At 44.0% G+C, this 18,311-nt stretch overlaps 1 protein-coding gene across 1 annotated transcript in view; it reads right to left on the bottom strand.

The window, feature by feature from the left end:
* The window catches only part of LOC106582957 (multiple epidermal growth factor-like domains protein 6), a 103,136-nt gene extending 85,117 nt beyond the window's left edge, over positions 1-18,019 (bottom strand). The window contains exons 1-3 of the mRNA XM_014166599.2: positions 17,658-18,019; positions 15,106-15,240; positions 11,528-11,637 (exon numbers count right to left, since the gene is read on the bottom strand). Of these exons, the coding sequence (XP_014022074.2) occupies positions 11,528-11,637; positions 15,106-15,240; positions 17,658-17,743 (331 nt within the window). The 5' untranslated portion in view covers positions 17,744-18,019. The remainder of the gene's footprint in view (positions 1-11,527; positions 11,638-15,105; positions 15,241-17,657) is intronic.
* Between the last annotated feature and the right edge of the window lie 292 nt (positions 18,020-18,311).

Genomic DNA, 18,311 nt, shown 5'->3' with positions numbered 1-18,311 from the left:
AGGGGACAATCGACCAAAATATTAGGGTGAGATACATGGGCTACTAACAGTTTACTAGAAAACATTTACTTAGTATTACTTTCTTAGCTAGAGTATACATATCTCCCTGGCATATTACATAATTTATGCAGCATTATACAATACATTTTTGGACTCACCTTGTTGAACAGGAATGTGGCGCAGCGGTCCTTCGTGGACAAATTTTGTCATCAAACTTTGTCATCAAAGTCTGGCATTCTCTGGATTTATGGAGCTTTCAAGACAACTGTGAACTCGTAAAAAAACAAGGTCGAATCATGACGTTAGTGATCTTTAAGTTGGGGCTCTAGAAAGAGGCCAGAGTTCCCGACTTGGAATTCCGAATTGGATGACTGTTTAAAATGCATTTTCCCAGTCGGAGCTTGTTTTTTCCCAGTTCACAGTTGTCTTCAACTCACTGAAGTCTGAGATTTCCCAGGTCCGAGTTTCCAGTTGTTTTGAACGCGGCAGAAGTCATGCTGGAATGACAGCATGGCCAATGTATTCAACCTTTTCTGGCCCATGGTGTTGAATGTTTATCCTTTTAAGCTTGGAAAAGAGACCCTTAAACCCAGACTTGGACCACACCCCCAATCCACTGAATAGCTGGCTAGCGATTGCTTTGCAATACTTGCAGTTAGCCACCGATTCCTTCCAAACCAACTTGTGTAATGTTTATGGCCAATGGCCGATGAGCACCGATACATTTTATCTATAGTTTCTCTTCGTAATTTCTCTTCATATGACAACGATTGAAAAGGATTTGCCGGTAGATTGTCGACTTGATTCATGATGATGACTGCTAGTTTCCATCTAAGATTTTGAAAGTATGATGTTGACAGTCCAATCAAAGCTACTGTAGATATAATGTGATTGGACGTAATTTGGATCGGTACTTCTAATGTAACTTAATGGCAGCACCCATCCGGTTTGCGCTTAGTGGGACTATCATTTGTTTTTCAACAGGACAATGACCCAACACACCTCCAGGCTGTGTAAGGGCTAGTTGACCAAGAAGGAGAGTGAATGAGCGCTGCATCAGATGACCACAAATAAACTTTTAACAAGGCACAACTGTTAATTGAAATGCATTCCAGGTGACTACCTCATGAAGCTGGTTGAGAGAATGTCAAGAGTGCAAAGCTGTCATCAAGGCAAAGGGTGGCTACTTTGAAGAATCTAAAATATTAAATATATTTTGATTTGTTTTACACTTTTTTGGTTACTACATGATTCCATATGTGTTATTTCATAGTTTTGATGTCTTCACTATTATTCTACAATGTAGAAAATAGTACAAATAAAGAAAAACCCTTGCATGAGTAACTGTGTCTGGTATTATATATTAGCTAAACAGTTGGGGCTCAAAATAGGTGAGGTTCTGCCCAACCTGCACTGAATGACAGGTCGCCACTGGTTGGTTGGTTGTGACTAGGGTTGCAAAGGGTCAGAAACTTTCCGGTAAATTTCTGGAATTTTCCCGGAAATTTTCCATGAGAAGTTAACCTGTTATGGCTAGGGGGCAGTATTTTCACGGCTGGATAAAAAACGTACCCGATTTAATCTGATTATTAGTCCTGCCCAGAAACTAGAATATGCATATAATTATTAGCTTTGGATAGAAAACACTCCAAAGTTTCTAAAACTGTTTGAATGGTGTCTGTGAGTATAACAGAACTCATTTGGCAGGCCAAAACGTGAGAAGATTCTGTACAGGAAGTACCCTGTCTGACCATTTCTTGAACTTCTTTGCCATCTCTATCCATTACAAAGGATCTCTGCTCTAACGTGACACTTCCTACGTCTTCCATAGGCTCTCAGAGCCCGGGAAAAACCTGAATGTCGTCATTCCAGCCCCAGGCTGAAACACATTATCGCCTTTCTCAAGTGGCCGATCAAGGGACAGTGGGCTTAGGCGCGTGCACTGGCTGCCCCCGTCTTTGTGTTTTTTCCTCTGTTTACCGAAAAGGAGATTCCCGGTCGGAATATTATCACTTTTTTACGAGATAAATTGCATAAAAATTGATTTTAAACAGCGGTTGACATGCTTCGAAGTACGGTAATGGAATATTTAGAATTTTTTTTGTCACGAAATGCGCCATGCGCACGACCCTGATTTACCATTTTGGATAGTTTCTGGAACGCACGAACAAAACGCCGCTATTCGGATATAACGATGGATTATTTTGGACCAAACCAACATTTGTTATTGAAGTAGCAGTCCTGGGAATGCATTCTGACAAAGACAACAAAAGGTAATCAAACTTTTGTAATAGTAAATCTGATTTTGGTGAAGGCTAAACTTGCCGGGTGTCTAAATAGCTAGCCCGTGATGGCTGGGCTATGTACTAGAATATTGCAAAATGTGCTTTCACCAAAAAAGCTATTTTAAAATCGGACATATCGAGTGCATAGAGGAGTTCTGTATCTATAATTCTTAAAATAATTGTTATGCTTTTTGTGAACGTTTATCGTGAGTAATTTAGTAAATTGTTAGTAAATTCCCCGGAAGTTTGCGGGGGGTATGCTAGTTCTGAACGTCACATGCTAATGTAAAAAGCTGTTTTTTGATATAAATATGAACTTGATTGAACAAAACATGCATGTATTGTATAACATAATGTCCTAGGTGTGTCATCTGATGAAGATCATCAAAGGTTAGTGCTGCATTTAGCTGTCTTTTGGGTTTTTGTGACATTATATGCTAGCTTGAAAAATGGGTGTCTGATTATTTCTGGCTGGGTACTCTGCTGACATAATCTAATGTTTTGCTTTCGCTGTAAAGCCTTTTTGAAATCGGACAGTGTGGTTAGATTAACGAGAGTCTTGTCTTTAAAATGCTGTGAAATAGTCATATGTTTGAGAAATTGAAGTTTTCGGATTTTAGAGGAATTTGTATTTCGCGCCACGCCCATCATTGGATATTGGAGCAGGTGTTCCGCTAGCGGAACGTCTAGATGTAAGAGGTTTAAGCATGGGAATTTGGGGTATTTTACTTAAATTAATTTAAAAAAGTTAGCTTATAACAGTGAACCTTTTTTGTGGGATACACATAAGGCAATTCTAGGTCTTGTGGCATATTTTGGTTAAACTATCCACCATTCAATGGAATTGCAACCCTCTGCATGCACAGTGCATTCTTCCATCACATGTCCAGTGCACTCTTCCATCACATGTACAGCTGATTCTCAAGATCTTGCACACTAATGAGATGCTGTTGAGGCCACACTACTACACTGTCTGAGCCAAGGACTTCATGCTTTCTGGTAAGTTTTGATTACAATTCTGGGTGGGGTAAATATATTGTATATGACATACATGATTTTTGGTTAACTTTGGTTAACTTAATTTTAAAACATTTATCTTACAAAGGAGTTGTTCAATTTAACTGCGTAACTATTTATCTGTACAAGGAATTGAATTTGTTTGTTTTTTTTACTATTTTTTTCTAATCTTTACAGGAAATGCCACGGGCACTATCTGATGTGTGGAGACATTTCACATCAGCTAATGTAGAAAGAAAAGCTGTGAATCAGGAATCAAGGTAAGACCCAAGTGCAGACCATGTGAAGTAACAATGTTTATTTTAAGGGGCAGGCAAATGACAGGTCAAGGCAGGCAGGCTCCGGGTCAGGGAAAGGCATAGTTCAGTAATCCAGAGGTGGAGTAAAGATACCAGACGGCAGGCAGGCTCAGAGTCATGGTAGGCAGAGGTCAATAATCCATAGGTGGGACAAAGGTACAGGACGGCTGGCAGGCTCAGGGTCCGGGACGGGCAGAGTAGTCAGGCGGGCAGGTACAAGGTCAGGACAGGCAAGGGTCAAAAACCAGGAGGACGAGAAAAAGAGAGGCAGGGAAAAAGACAGGAGCTGACAAGATGAATGCCGGTAAGCTTTACAAACAAGACGAACTGGCAACAGACAAAAAGAAAACACAAGTATAAGTTCACCGGGGATAATGGGGAAGATGGGCGACAACTGGAGGGGGTGGAGACAAGCACAAAGACAGGTGAAACAGATCAGGGCGTGACACTGTGTACATTTGCAAATACTGTGCCAAATCATATATGAAGAATGCAACAAAGATGCAGAATCATCTGGCCAAGTGCATAAAGTTCCCTCAGCGCTCACAACAAGCAACCTCTGACAAAAGCCCCTCTACCTCTATTCGAGGTGAACTTTATGACTTAGAAACTTTATCGATAGCAACAGCTCATGGTCATCCTGGAATCAGAAGTTTTCTTGACTCAAGGGAGGAACGTAGTCAGAGAAATGCTGATGAATGTCTTGCTCGAGCTGTGTATGCAACTGGTTAATCTCTGATGCTCACAGGCAATGTGTATTGGAAGCGATTTCTGAATTTCTTTGCCCAGCATACACCCCTCCACCCCTGCTTTATCTACTCATTTGCTGGATGCAGAGTACAACAGAGTTCAAGTGAAGGTCAAGCAAATCATAGAGAAAGCAGTCTGTATTGCAATCATGTCTGACGGGTGGTCGAATGTTCGTTGCAAGGAATAATTAACTACATCATCTCCGCCCCTCAACCAGTATTCTACAAGAGCACAGACACAAGGGACAACAGACACACCGGTCTCTACATTGCAGATGAGCTGAAGGCAGTCATCAATGGCCTTGGACCACAGAAGTTATTTGCACTGGTGACAGACAATGCTGCGAACATGAAGGCTGCTTGGTCTAAAGTGGAGGAGGCCTACCCTCACATCACCCCCATTGGCTGTGCTGCTCATGCATTGAATCTGCTCCTCAAGGACATCATGGCACTGAAAACAATGGATACACTCTACAAGAGAGCCAAGGAAATGGTTAGGTATGTCATCAAGTAATAGCAGCAATCTACCTCACCAAGCAAAGTGAGAAGAATAAGAACACCACGTTGAAGTTGCCCAGCAACACCCATTTGGGGTGGTGTTGTCATCATGTTTGACAGTCTCCTAGAGGGGAAAGAGTCTCTCCAAGAAATGGCCATATCACTGTCTGCCGATATGGACATCCCCATCAAGAGGATCCTCCTGGATGATGTATTTTGGGAGAGAGTGGTAAGCAGCCTGAAACTCCTGAAACCTATAGCAGTAGCCATTGCACGGATTGAGGGAGACAATGCCATCCTGTCTGATGTTCAGACTCTGCTTGCAGATGTAAGAGAAGAAATCCATACTACCCTTCCCACTTCATTTTTGCTCCAAGCAGAGGAAACTGCAGTTCTGAAATACATCAGAAAGCGTGAAAACTTCTGCCTGAAGCCCATACACGCTGCAGCATACATGTTGGACCCCAAATATGCTGGGGTACAACAGCATCCTGTCTGGTGCAGAGATCAACAAGGGCTATGGTGTCATCACTACCGTGTCTCGCCACCTTGGCGTGGATGAGGGCAAGGTTCTTGGCAGTCTGGCAAAGTACACTTCCAAGCAAGAGCTTTGGGATGGAGATGCAAATGGCAGTCGTGCCAACATATTTCATCAGCCACCTGGTGGAAGGGACTTTGGGGATCTGAGGCTCTTTCCCCTGTTGCCTCCATCATCTCCAAATCCCACCAACATCAGCCGCCTCAGAGCGCAACTGGTCCTTGTTTGGGAACACACACACGCAACAAGCTGACCAATACAAGGGTTGAAAATTGGTGGTCTTCCGGGCAAATTTTAGGCTTTTTGAGCCTGACAACGAGCCATCCTCAACAAGGTTGGAAAGTGACAGTGAAGATGAGGCCTCAGAGTCTGATGTTCAAGAGGTGGACATTGAGGAGGTCCAGGGAGAAGACATGGAAGCCTGAGAGGAAAACAACCAACAAAGCTTTAGTGTCTAAACTATCATTTCACAGATGGATGTTGAAAAAGATTTTGGGAGATGTAATGGATCATTGGGGATCATTCAATATTCCCTTTCCTTTGTTTTTCAGTGAAATCATCACATGTGAAGAGTCAGCTCATTTAATTACAGTTCAATTCGTAACTTTTTTTTAAATTTTATTTTTCTATTGTAAGGATTTAATAATTTGCAATTATATCTACTTATGATAAGGTAAAAGGTTCATGTTTCTGTCTCCATATGATATGGTAAATATACAGTGGGGGAAAAAGTATTTGATCCCCTGCTGATTTTGTACGTTTGCCCACTTACAAAGAAATGATCAGTCTATAATTTTAATGGTAGGTTTATTTGAACAGTGAGAGACAGAATAACAACAAAAAAATCCAGAAAAACGCATGTCAAAAATTTTATAAAATGATTTGCATTTTAATGAGGGAAATAAGTATTTGACCCCTCTGCAAAACATGACTTAGTACTTGGTGGCAAAACCCTTGTTGGCAATCACAGAGGTCAGACGTTTCTTGTAGTTGGCCACCAGGTTTGCACACATCTCAGGAGGGTTTTTGTCCCACTCCTCTTTGCAGATCTTCTCCAAGTCATTAAGGTTTCGAGGCTGACGTTTGGCAACTTGAACCTTTAGCTCCCTCCACAGATTTTCTATGGGATTAAGGTCTGGAGACTGGCTAGGCCACTCCAGGACCTTAATGTGCTTCTTCTTGAGCCACTCCTTTGTTGCCGTGGCCGTGTGTTTTGGATCATTGTCATGCTGGAATACCCACCCACGACCCATTTTCAACGCCCTGGCTGAGGGAAGGAGGTTCTCACCCAAGATTTGACGGTACATGGCCCCGTCTATCGTCCCTTTGATGCAGTGAAGTTGTCCTGTCCCCTTAGCAGAAAAACACCCCCAAAACATAATGTTTCCACCTCCATGTTTGACGGTGGGGATGGTGTTCTTGGGGTCATAGGCAGCATTCCTCCTCCTCCAAACACGGCGAGTTGAGTTGATTCCAAAGACCTCCATTTTGGTCTCATCTGACCACAACACTTTCACCCAGTTGTCCTCTGAATCATTCAGATGTTCATTGGCAAACTTCAGACGGGCATGTAGTATATGTATTTTTGAGCAGGGGGACCTTGCGGGCGCTGCAGGATTTCAGTCCTTCACGGCGTAGTGTGTTACCAATTGTTTTCTTGGCGACTATGGTCCCAGCTGCCTTGAGATCATTGACAAGATTCTTCCGTTGTCACGTCCTGGCCAGTATAAGGTTAATTGTTTTTGTAGTTTGGTCAGGTCGTGGCAGAGGGTATTTGTTTTATGTGGTTCGGGGTGGTGTGTTTGTGTAAAGGGTGTTTGATTTAGTATTTCCGGGTTTTTGGTTGATGGTCTATGTGTTTGTATTCTATGGTTAGTCTGGTGTGTGTGTTTCTATGTTTGGTTAATTGGGGTTGGGACTCTCAGTTGAAGGCAGGTGTTGTCTATCTGCCTTTGATTGAGAGTCCCATATATTAGGGTGTGTTTGTGTGTGTGATTGGTGGGTGATTGTTCTGAGTTTAGCCTTGTGCCTTACCAGACTGTCTGTATTTCGTTCGGTCACTTGTTTTGTTATTTTGTACGTTCATTTTGGAAGTTAATAAATCTCAAAATGAACAACTGCACACCTGCTGCGTATTGGTCTACCTTTTCCGATGACGATTTCGCATTATCGTCAGAAGACGAAGATACTTGTGACAGAATCACCCACCACTCAAGGACCAAGCAGCAGAAGAAGGAGCAGAGGGAATTCGAGTTGGACTGGCGGGAGAAATGGACCTGGGAGGAAGTTCTGGACGGGGCCGGAACTTGGCACCAGGCCGGGGATTATCGACGCCCGCAGTGGGAAATTGAGGCAGCCAAGGCAGAAAGGCGTAGGTACGAGGCCATGGACGCGCTGAGGGAGAAGCACGAGAGGCACCCCCAATAATTTTTTTGGGGGGGGCACACGGGTAGTTTGGCTAGGCGTAAGAAGAGCCGGAAGCCAGCTACCCGTGGTTATATGGAGGAGCGTATGGGGTGGAGAGCGCTATGTTTCGCTGAGGAGCGCACTATTTCACCCATACGCACGCACAGTCCGGTGCGCATTATTCCAGCCCCTCGCAGGCGCCGCGCTAGAGCGGGCATCCTGCCTGGTAGGAGGATGCCTGCGCAGCGCATCTGGTCGCCGGTACGCCTCCGAGGACCAGGCTACCCAACTCCCGCTCTACGCACGGCTACCATCAGGCCCCTGCACAGCCCAGTCTGCCCTGTACGAGCACCCCGCTCGTACAGGGCTACTAGTTCCATCCAGCCAAGGCGGGTTGTGCAGGAGGTAAGATCTAGACCGACTGTGCGCCTCCATAGCCCTGGGTTTCCAGCTCCTGTCTCTCGTGCAGACCCGGAAGTGCGTCAACCCAGTCTGACTCGTCCTGTTCCCGCTCCCCGCACTAGCCTGGAGGTGCGTGTTCATAATCTGGTAAGCCCAGTACCAGCACCACGCACCAGGCTACAAGTGCGTCAACCCAGCCACGCCAGTCAACAGTCGTCATCAGAGCTGCCCGCCAGTCAACAGTCGTCATCAGAGCTGCCCGCCAGTCAACAGTCGTCATCAGAGCTGCCCGCCAGTCAACAGTCGTCATCAGAGCTGCCCGCCAGTCAACAGTCGTCATCAGAGCTGCCCGCCAGTCAACAGTCGTCATCCGAGCTGCCCGCCAGTCAACAGTCGTCAGAGCTGCCCGCCAGTCAACAGTCGTCAGAGCTGCCCGCCAGTCAACAGTCGTCAGAGCTGCCCGCCAGTCAACAGTCGCCAGAGAGGTCAGACTGCGCTGAACTGCCGGAGTGGCCAGACTGCGCTGAACTGCCGGAGTGGCCAGACTGCGCTGAACTGCCGGAGTGGCCAGACTGCGCTGAACTGCCGGAGTGGCCAGACTGCGCTGAACTGCCGGAGTGGCCAGACTGCCCTGAACTGCCGGAGTGGCCAGACTGCCCTGAACTGCCGGAGTGGCCAGACTGCCCTGAACTGCCGGAGTGGCCAGACTGCCCTGAACTGCCCCGAGTGGCCAGACTGTCCCGAGTGGCCAGACTGTCCCGAGTGGCCAGACTGCCCAGACTGTCCCGAGTTGCCAGACTGCCCAGACTGTCCCGAACTGCCAGACTGTCCCGAGTTGCCAGACTGCCCAGACTGTCCCGAGTTGCCAGACTGCCTAGACTGTCCCGAGTTGCCAGACTGCCCAGACTGTCCCGAACTGCCAGACTGCCCAGACTGTCCCGAACTGCCAGACTGCCCCGACTCTCCCGAACTGCCAGACTGGCCCGACTGCCCCCCGGCGATGCCAGACTGGCCCGACTGCCCCCCGGCGATGCCAGACTGGCCCGACTGCCCCTTGGCGATGCCAGAGTGGCCCGACAGCCTGGAACGGCCGGAACCAGAGCCACCTCCAGATATAGGTGGGTTGGGGAGGGGGGGTGTAGCACAGTGCCGTCGTTGACGGCAGCCACCCTCCCTTCCCTCCCTTTAGAAAAGGGGAATTTTTTTTGGGTGTTGCTTGGGGTTATTTTTTGTTAAGGTGCTTCTGGGGTAGCACCTTTAAGGGGGGGTACTGTCACGTCCTGGCCAGTATAAGGTTAATTGTTTTTGTAGTTTGGTCAGGACGTGGCAGAGGGTATTTGTTTTATGTGGTTCGGGGTGGTGTGTTTGTGTAAAGGGTGTTTGATTTAGTATTTCCGGGTTTTTGGTTGATGGTCTATGTGTTTGTATTCTATGGTTAGTCTGGTGTGTGTGTTTCTATGTTTGGTTAATTGGGGTTGGGACTCTCAGTTGAAGGCAGGTGTTGTCTATCTGCCTTTGATTGAGAGTCCCATATATTAGGGTGTGTTTGTGTGTGTGATTGGTGGGTGATTGTTCTGAGTTTAGCCTTGTGCCTTACCAGACTGTCTGTATTTCGTTCGGTCACTTGTTTTGTTATTTTGTACGTTCATTTTGGAAGTTAATAAATCTCAAAATGAACAACTGCACACCTGCTGCGTATTGGTCTACCTTTTCCGATGACGATTTCGCATTATCGTCAGAAGACGAAGATACTTGTGACATCCGTGTAGTTCTGGGCTGATTCCTCACCGTTCTCATGATCATTGCAACCCCACGAGGTGAGATCTTGCATGGAGCCCCAGGCCGAGGGAGATTGACAGTTCTTTTGTGTTTCTTCCATTTGCGAATAATCACACCAAATGTTGTCACCTTCTCACCAAGCTGCTTGGCCATGGTGGAGAGTTTGGAATCTGATTGATTGCTTCTGTGGACAGGTGTCTTTTATACAGGTAACAAGCTGAGATTAGGAGCACTCCCTTTAAGAGTGTGCTCCTAATCTCAGCTCGTTACCTGTATAAAAGACACCTGGGAGCCAGAAATCTTTCTGAATCAGAAGCGGTCAAATACTTATTTCCCTCATTAAAATGCAAATTAATTTATAACATTTTTGACATGCGTTTTTCTAGATATTTTTGTTGTTATTCTGTCTCTCACTGTTCAAATAAACCTACCATTAAAATTATAGACTGATCATTTCTTTGTCAGTGGGCAAACGTACAAAATCAGCAGGGGATCAAATACTTTTTTCCCCCACTGTATCCAATGCAGAAAACATCTACATTTAATATTAATACCAATTAATGTAGAAAACATCTACATTAATTGGTATTAATATTAATTTGCATATATTCCTGTTAATTCCCATATATTCCCGTTAAGTCCCACTGAAAGTTTCCACCTCTGAATATTCCCCAAAATGTGCAACCCTAGTTGTGACACAGGAGCCAGTTTTTACTCGGGTCCATGGTGCAAGCCTCCAGCCTTTACCACCAGTTACTACCACACCTCTGAGTCCACTGACTGGGAATATGGTGCATGACTATGTAAGCGTGAGCCAAGATTCAACTGTGGAGCCACAACTACACCAGGAAGCAGTCAGCACAATGGAATTGGCAAACCAAACTGAACAATGAGGAGCACCTGTCCAGCCATGCGCTCGCTCTCTGGCAGCAAAAACCCACACCATCTCAGGACGCAAGGAGCCCTGTCGAGCCAAGTGTAGTTGAGCCAGATGCATAGGAGATTAGGTCTGCTGGTCACTCAACACTTCAACATGTCTGTAAGTTCATTGTCGTCTTTGGTAGAATGTAAAACAAGACATTGCAATGCAAACCTGTTTTAACAAAAATGTCAACAGTTGGTTATAAGCTTTCAACATGATTCAACACATTGGAGCTTTCGCCCAGTGTCCGGTTGGTTGTGAACGTCACACTGTTGCACTGAGGAAGGCCTGGCATTGACTCATAACAGCTGCACAGTGCAGTCAGTGGATGGCCTAAGTACCTCTTGACCTTACAACCTCTCCCTGAATGCTATCCCAACTACCGCGGCTCCTGACCCAGGGTGAGAGATGAGTTTGAGGCACCCTTCTATCCTCTCACGTGCCTATCGAGTATAACCTCGACTCCTGTGTAAGCGAGCATTCTCCCAAGAAAGATTACATTTGTACTGTACTAATAAACATATTCTGTATGCTGATAACAAAAACCTGATTTGAAACATTAGGTGGTTGTGATACTTTAACACTGGAAACCTCAGTAATATGAAGCAATAGAAGAAAAGAGAAAGACTTACGATACAAGCAGCCAGCCTCTCCGTTGAGTTGAGACCATCCAGGACAGCACTTGTAAACCGTCTGGTAGTCTTGTCTGTAGACTTGTCTGTATGCTGTGTAATACGCTGTCCTGTTATCAATGGAGACATGACATTATCAATTAATACAAATCAGATAATACAAAGCTAGTACACTAGATCAAGGTCTGTTGATTCTATAAAATAATTTGAGGTCCTGATTTATGGCACAATGTCAAGGTGTCTGTTTGTGGTCACAAAGTCACAAAGTATAATAATCAGCAAACATTTCCCCAGTCTTTTAAGTAACCCCTTTCAAAGTGTGAGACTGGCAGACTGAACTTCAGAGTACGGTGTCTAACCCTGTAGTTTAGAAGCCCTCTCATGGCTCCACGGTCATTAAGCGTTGTGGAAAAACATTTTGTTTACGGTGTGTAATTGAAGCTTTGGCTGCCTTCAAAGCTGCCTGCGTCTTTGTAACGCGGTAAATATATGAAGAAAGCCTAAACGGCACTTTGAAAAAACTCCCCAGAGTCAGGGGTTAGCCGCAGGACTCTCCTTCACAGGTATGTACCTGGACTCTGGAGACGCCTCGGCTAAATACAATAGGTACAGTGAGCTCCAAAAGTATTGGGACATTGAAACATTTGTTGTTGTTTTGGCTCTGTACTCCAGCACTTTGGATGTGAAATGATACAATGACTACAAGGATAAAGTGGAGACTGTCAGCTTTAATTTGAGGGTATTTACATCCATATCGGGTGAACCGTTTAGAAATTACAGCACTTTTTGTACATAGTCCCCCCCTCTATGTGTATTATATGTGTATTAAAGTAGTCAAAAGTTTAGTATTTGGTTCCATATTCCTAGCACGCAATGATTACATCAAGCTTGTGTATCTACAAACTTGTTGGATGAATTTGCTGTTTGTTTTGGTTGTGTTTCAGATTATTTTGTGTCCAATAGAAATGAAGGTTATACAATGTAATGTCATTTTGGAGTCACTTTTATTGTAAATAAGAATAGCGTATGTTTCTAAACACGTCTACAGTAATGTGGACGCTACCATGATTACAGATAGTCCTGAATGAATCGTGAATAATGACAAGGGAGAAAGTCACAGACACACAAATATCATACCCTCCAAAAAATACTAACCTCCACTATTACTGTAAAGTTGAAAAGTTAGCATATCTTGGGGGTATGATATTTGTGCATCTGTAACTTTCTCAATCATCATTCTTTTTTACGATTCATTCAGGACTATCCATAATCATGGTAGCATCCACATCCACAAGTGTTTAGAAACATATTCTATTCTTAGCTTAGCTAACCCTCCTGGAGAGCTGGGCTACATCTTCCACTTAGCACTATATGAGAGGGCTACTGTATTACAGAACAAAAAAGAGGGAGGAGGAGAGGAGCCAGAGGAGAGAGATTATTCCAGATATTTAGGGGGATGAGGATGAAGCACTCTGTTTAAACAGCTTTGACATGATTACTGTTAAGACCAACAACAAAAAAGCACAACACAGAATTATCTATAGGTAATACATGCAATAGACCAGTGTTTCCCAAACTAGGGGTCGCGACCCTGTTTTCTTCCTACAAATGTGGCTTTATCTTTTGAACCGTTTAAACTACAAAATATTATAACCCCATCACTGAAAGATAAGACTCCCAGGAACACGTATGTGTCTTCTGTTTCCCTCTACAATGCCCACAAGCCGATCATGAATCCTTAAAACAGAGTGGATAAGACCAGGCACTAAATAGACTAGGGGAAAAAGAACAACATCAATGTTCTTTTCTACATAGAAGATCCACTTGCGTACCGGACACCCCCGCAAGGCGAGTTCTGGGGGCCCTTAAACCTGTCATAGATGTCAATTTTTTTTATTTTATAAATTATTTTGACAGTAACCCACCATAAAGTCATTCATAAACCTTTTTAATTTCCATATGAACTAGGAAGTTAAGTGTTTTTGTTCTTGGGCTTCAGGAATGTGACTGAAAAAGTGCTTCAGGCCTTGAAAAATAAAAACTTAAACTGATTGAAAGTAAGGGGATAATGGTGAACAAATGCCGTGGTCAAGGCTACAACGGTGCCAGTGCAATGAGTGGAACTGACGCAGGTGTTCAAAAACGCATATCAGACTGAAAGCCTAATGCTTAATAGGTAGTTCTTTATGAGTTTTAATTTAGAAAACATTCTCTTTGCAGGAGCGACAGTTACAGGGATGGTAAAAACAGCTTGATGGCATTGGCAATATCAGGGAAACTGGGCAGAAGGCAGTGGTGCTTCAAATACAGCAGTTCTGCAACATCTTTAATTGAGCATCTCATCCTCCTTAATTGCCGGCCTCAACATGTTACAGAAAGAGATTAACTGTATAGGAAGTGATAGGGACAAGTCGTCTGGATCTTGGACAGCCAATAAATTGGCAGATGCAAACGGATTATCATATTTAGTTGACAACAGCTTTTGAGGGCTTTAACAAAAGAAGCAGTTTGTGATTTCGTTCATACTGGTGAAACAGCGTTTGTGTTGTGTGGTTGCAATATCAACAGTCTCTTATCTCTGGTATAACTTGGCATGCAACATTCAAGACTAAGGTTAAATTGTTTGCAGCGCAATGGACATATAATGCACAATGTCTCAAGAAAGACTGTCTGAGGGCTTCTCGAGTGGTACAGCGATCTAAGGCACTGCATCACAGTGCTTGAGGCGTCACTACAGCTCTGGGTTCGATTCCAGGCTGTGTCACAGCCGGCCGTGACCGGGAGACCCATGAGGCAGCGCACAATTGGCCCAGCGTTGTCCGGGTTAGGGGAGGGTTTGGCCGGCCAGGATTTCCTTGTCCCATCGCGCACTAGTGACTCCTTGTGGCGAACCGGGCGCCTGCAAGTTGACTTTGGTTACCAGTTGGACGGTGTTTCTCCAACACATTGGTGCGGCTGGCTTTCGGGTTAAGCAAGCAGTGTGTCAAGAAGCAGTGCGGCCTGGTAGGGTCGTGTTTCAGAGGACACATGGCTCTCGACCTTCGCCTCTCCCGAGTCCATAGGGGAGTTGCAGCGGTGGGACAAGACTTTAACTACCAATTGGATATCACGAAAAAGGGATAATTTATTTTATTTTTATATAAAAAATCTCAAATATAAATAAAATGTATACAAAATAAATAAAGGGAACAAGGCAACAGTAAACATGTTGTCCGCCATGAATGATGCAGCGCCCAGTCTTGGGCCAATTGAGATGTTGCGTGTGACTAACACATTTCTGTTAATTACTACAGCTTCCACCTTGGGCCAATCAGCGTAATTTTGTAAATGCCGGATCTCCATGGGAAGACGCATCATTCACCAAAGTTTTGTCAAAATCGGGGCAGTGCTGTCTGAGATATCATGTGTGACTCCCCTCCCCGATTTCATTGTGTGGGACAAAAAAAAGACAGAGAGAGAAAGAAGCAGCAAGGAGCTCTTCAGGAGACCAGAGGAGTCTCTCAAGCTGGATTTAATTTACCTTGAATATTGGATGGAGGAATGGATGGATGGATGCCTGAATTAAGAGCAGGACTCACCTTCTCTCGTATCCCATACACCAGTTCTGTCCTAGGCAGCCTTGCTTCCAGACCTTGACCATGCGTGTGAAGGCCTGCACACAGGGCTGCCTTTGGGCAACCAGCATCACTTCCCGCTCTGCACACACGTTGGGCCTGAAAGAGGGCAGCGGCAAAAAACATTGAACAAATCAAGCTATTTTTAAAGTGAGGGGAAAAAATGTAAGAGGTTGTTATGAAGCATGAACCATTGAAGATAAATGGACAAGGATTCCTAAGGGATTCTTCTGTACTGTAGGGCCGGGACGATACCAGAATCGCAATGTTTTTTTCCATGGCAAAAATGAAAACATGAAGCAGACCATTCTCTTTGGTCCTTTAAAAACCTACTGTATGTAAAATATTGTGTCCTATAGCATGGGGAAATAAATCAAATGTGACTCTGGATGAAAATAATAATGATGTTTGTTTTTAACATTAGGGCTATTTTCCTAAAGAAATTACACCCGCTTCGTGCTTGTTTCCTTGCCAAGATACTAACGTCTATCGTGATATTGGAATTGTCCCGTCCCTACTGTACGGTGTAGTGCAACACCCTTGTGGGGATTACTTACAGTAAAAAATTACAGAGTGCCCACGCTGTCTGCTAATACTTACGGAGAATTCCTCACGCATTACTGTTTATATCGCTAAACATGGCAGCACAAGACACTGCCTGCAGCAAGAATTCAATCATTCAACATTCACTAAGACAGTACCTGATACTACAGTATGTCAAAACATTGACCAAAGAAGAGCAGAATACATGGTCATACAACCTGATGTGGCTGTCTATTTCTTGAGATTTATAAACCAGGTGCCATCAGTGTCATAGATCCCATCACAACATATTCCCTGCATTGTAAAGTATCTAAAACCGTCTCAATGTGCCATACTATCCCTCTAACAATAAGCAGTGTTTCAGTACCTCTCGAGCAACAGAAAGTGCAGTATGTCTAATAATTTAGGAGCAGCTCTGTAATTCCATGTCCAGACGTGTCTCATCTCTGGAATAGTGTGTATGTCTGATATGTCTGTAAAAACCTTCAATAGGTGATGCTAATACTGGATCTACTAGCCCGAGACTGGCAATGCTCTTACCACTAATGGTCTCACGGTAATGGTCTCATGGTAATGCTCTTACCACTAATGGTCTCACGGTAATAGTCTCATGGTAATGGTTTCACGGTAATGGTCTCACGGTAATGGTCTCATGGTAATGCTCTTACCACTAATGGTCTCACGGTAATGGTCTCATGGTAATGCTCTTACCACTAATGGTCTCACGGTAATGGTCTCATGGTAATGCTCTTACCACTAATGGTCTCACGGTAATAGTCTCATGGTAATGGTTTCACGGTAATGGTCTTACGGTAATAGTCTCATGGTAATGGTCTCACGGTAATGGTCTCATGGTAATGGTTTCACGGTAATGGTCTCACGGTAATGGTTTCAAGGTAATGGTCTCACGGTAATAGTCTCATGGTAATGGTTTCACGGTAATGGTCTTACGGTAATAGTCTCATGGTAATGGTCTCACGGTAATGGTCTCATGGTAATGGTTTCACGGTAATGGTCTCACGGTAATGGTCTCACGGTAATGGTTTCACGGTAATGGTCTCAAGGTAATGGTCTCAAGGTAATGGTCTCATGGTAATGGTCTCACGGTAATGGTCTTACAGTAATGGTCTCACGGTAATGGTCTCACAGTAATGGTCTCACGGTAATGGTCTTACAGTAATGGTCTCACGGTAATGGTCTCACGGTAATGGTCTCACGGTAATGGTCTTGTGGTAATGGTCTCATGGTAATGGTCTCATGGTAATGGTCTTAGAGGCCCTCTAAGAATACTCATTATTTCTCACTATAAGGCAATGACAGGGTCATTACAGCTGAACAATTAAACATCTCTGAGATTTATATCATCCTTTTCATGAAGTCAGACATATCAGAAGCCCCTCATCTCTGACTTATTTCACCTGTTACTCTGGCATGCTCTCCATTATTGGGAAACGTAGAGGCGTCTCACGAATGCTGCATCATTAATCCGCCCTGAGATCATGTGTAATTATGTAAAGGTATACCATTACAGTGCATGTTGAGAGAGAAACTAGAGTATTCTTATGACAACACTGTCATAGTTCAAGGTGCATTCCTTTCTGAGAAATGTACAAAATACAGCCTTAGAGTTGACTGGTTGTTGTCTGTGTCGTTTTAACTATGCACATCCAGGTATAGGACACAATGTTTCTCCTTTCAATGTAAACACCTCTAGAGTAAAACATGAAATATTGAAATATATATGAATTGATAAATTAATATTCAAATCTCATATTTCAACTAATGAAAGTTGTAAAATAATCATAAATTGTTTAATATGTCAAAAGATATTGGATTTTGGTTATATGTCAAGCTATAGCAGCAGTAGTAACAAGTGAAATTTTACCAGAAGTTTTATGATTTAGGTTACTGTGACTGTATTATCATGCAAAAACAATGTAAGTCAAAACAACGACAGCTTATAAAAAACGTACATGTATGGTTGGAGATTTCCATAGCGGGACACTGCGCAAATCGCGTCGATAAATATAAAAAGTATTGAAACAAAGATTAAATCCATATTCACGTTGTGTTGAACGTATCAATATTTTGCGTATGCATTAATCCGTAGAAATGTAGCGACATTGACACATGATTTAGCGAAAGCAAAACCAGTAGCCAATTTACTGGAGAGAAAAAATGAACACACGCATCACGGTTACACTTGAAACAGAGTGAGGAGCAGAGTCAGTCCCACACCTTCCAACAGAGATGCAGCCATACATCCCGTAGAAAGTGGCGCTTGGAGGTCGATCCTTACTGGTTTAGCCTACCACATGCAGATGTTGAACGCACATGCGAGCGCAATGGCTTATCGCCACCGAGTGAGTGGGGGTATTGCTCCTTTGAAGAGCCAATGGATCGTTTCAATGAAATGGATGTCTAAAATTAGACTGAAATGGTAGCTTTTTCCACAAATGTGTTGTAACAGGTTGCAAGTTACAACTGTGTTCTTTACTTCAACTATAGCCTGCTCATGTGAATGGATATCTGGGCCCCTTTGGCTACAATAAAACAATTAGTTCTAGGCCATTACTTTCTAGACAATGGCAGCAGGTAGAGGTTACTGACAAAATAAAGGAAACACC

Source organism: Salmo salar, chromosome ssa22 (genome assembly GCF_905237065.1).
Source record: "Salmo salar chromosome ssa22, Ssal_v3.1, whole genome shotgun sequence".
Taxonomy (NCBI): Eukaryota; Metazoa; Chordata; class Actinopteri; order Salmoniformes; family Salmonidae; genus Salmo; species Salmo salar.
Note: the sequence above shows the minus strand (reverse complement) of the source record. Positions and strands in the feature narration are given on the sequence as shown.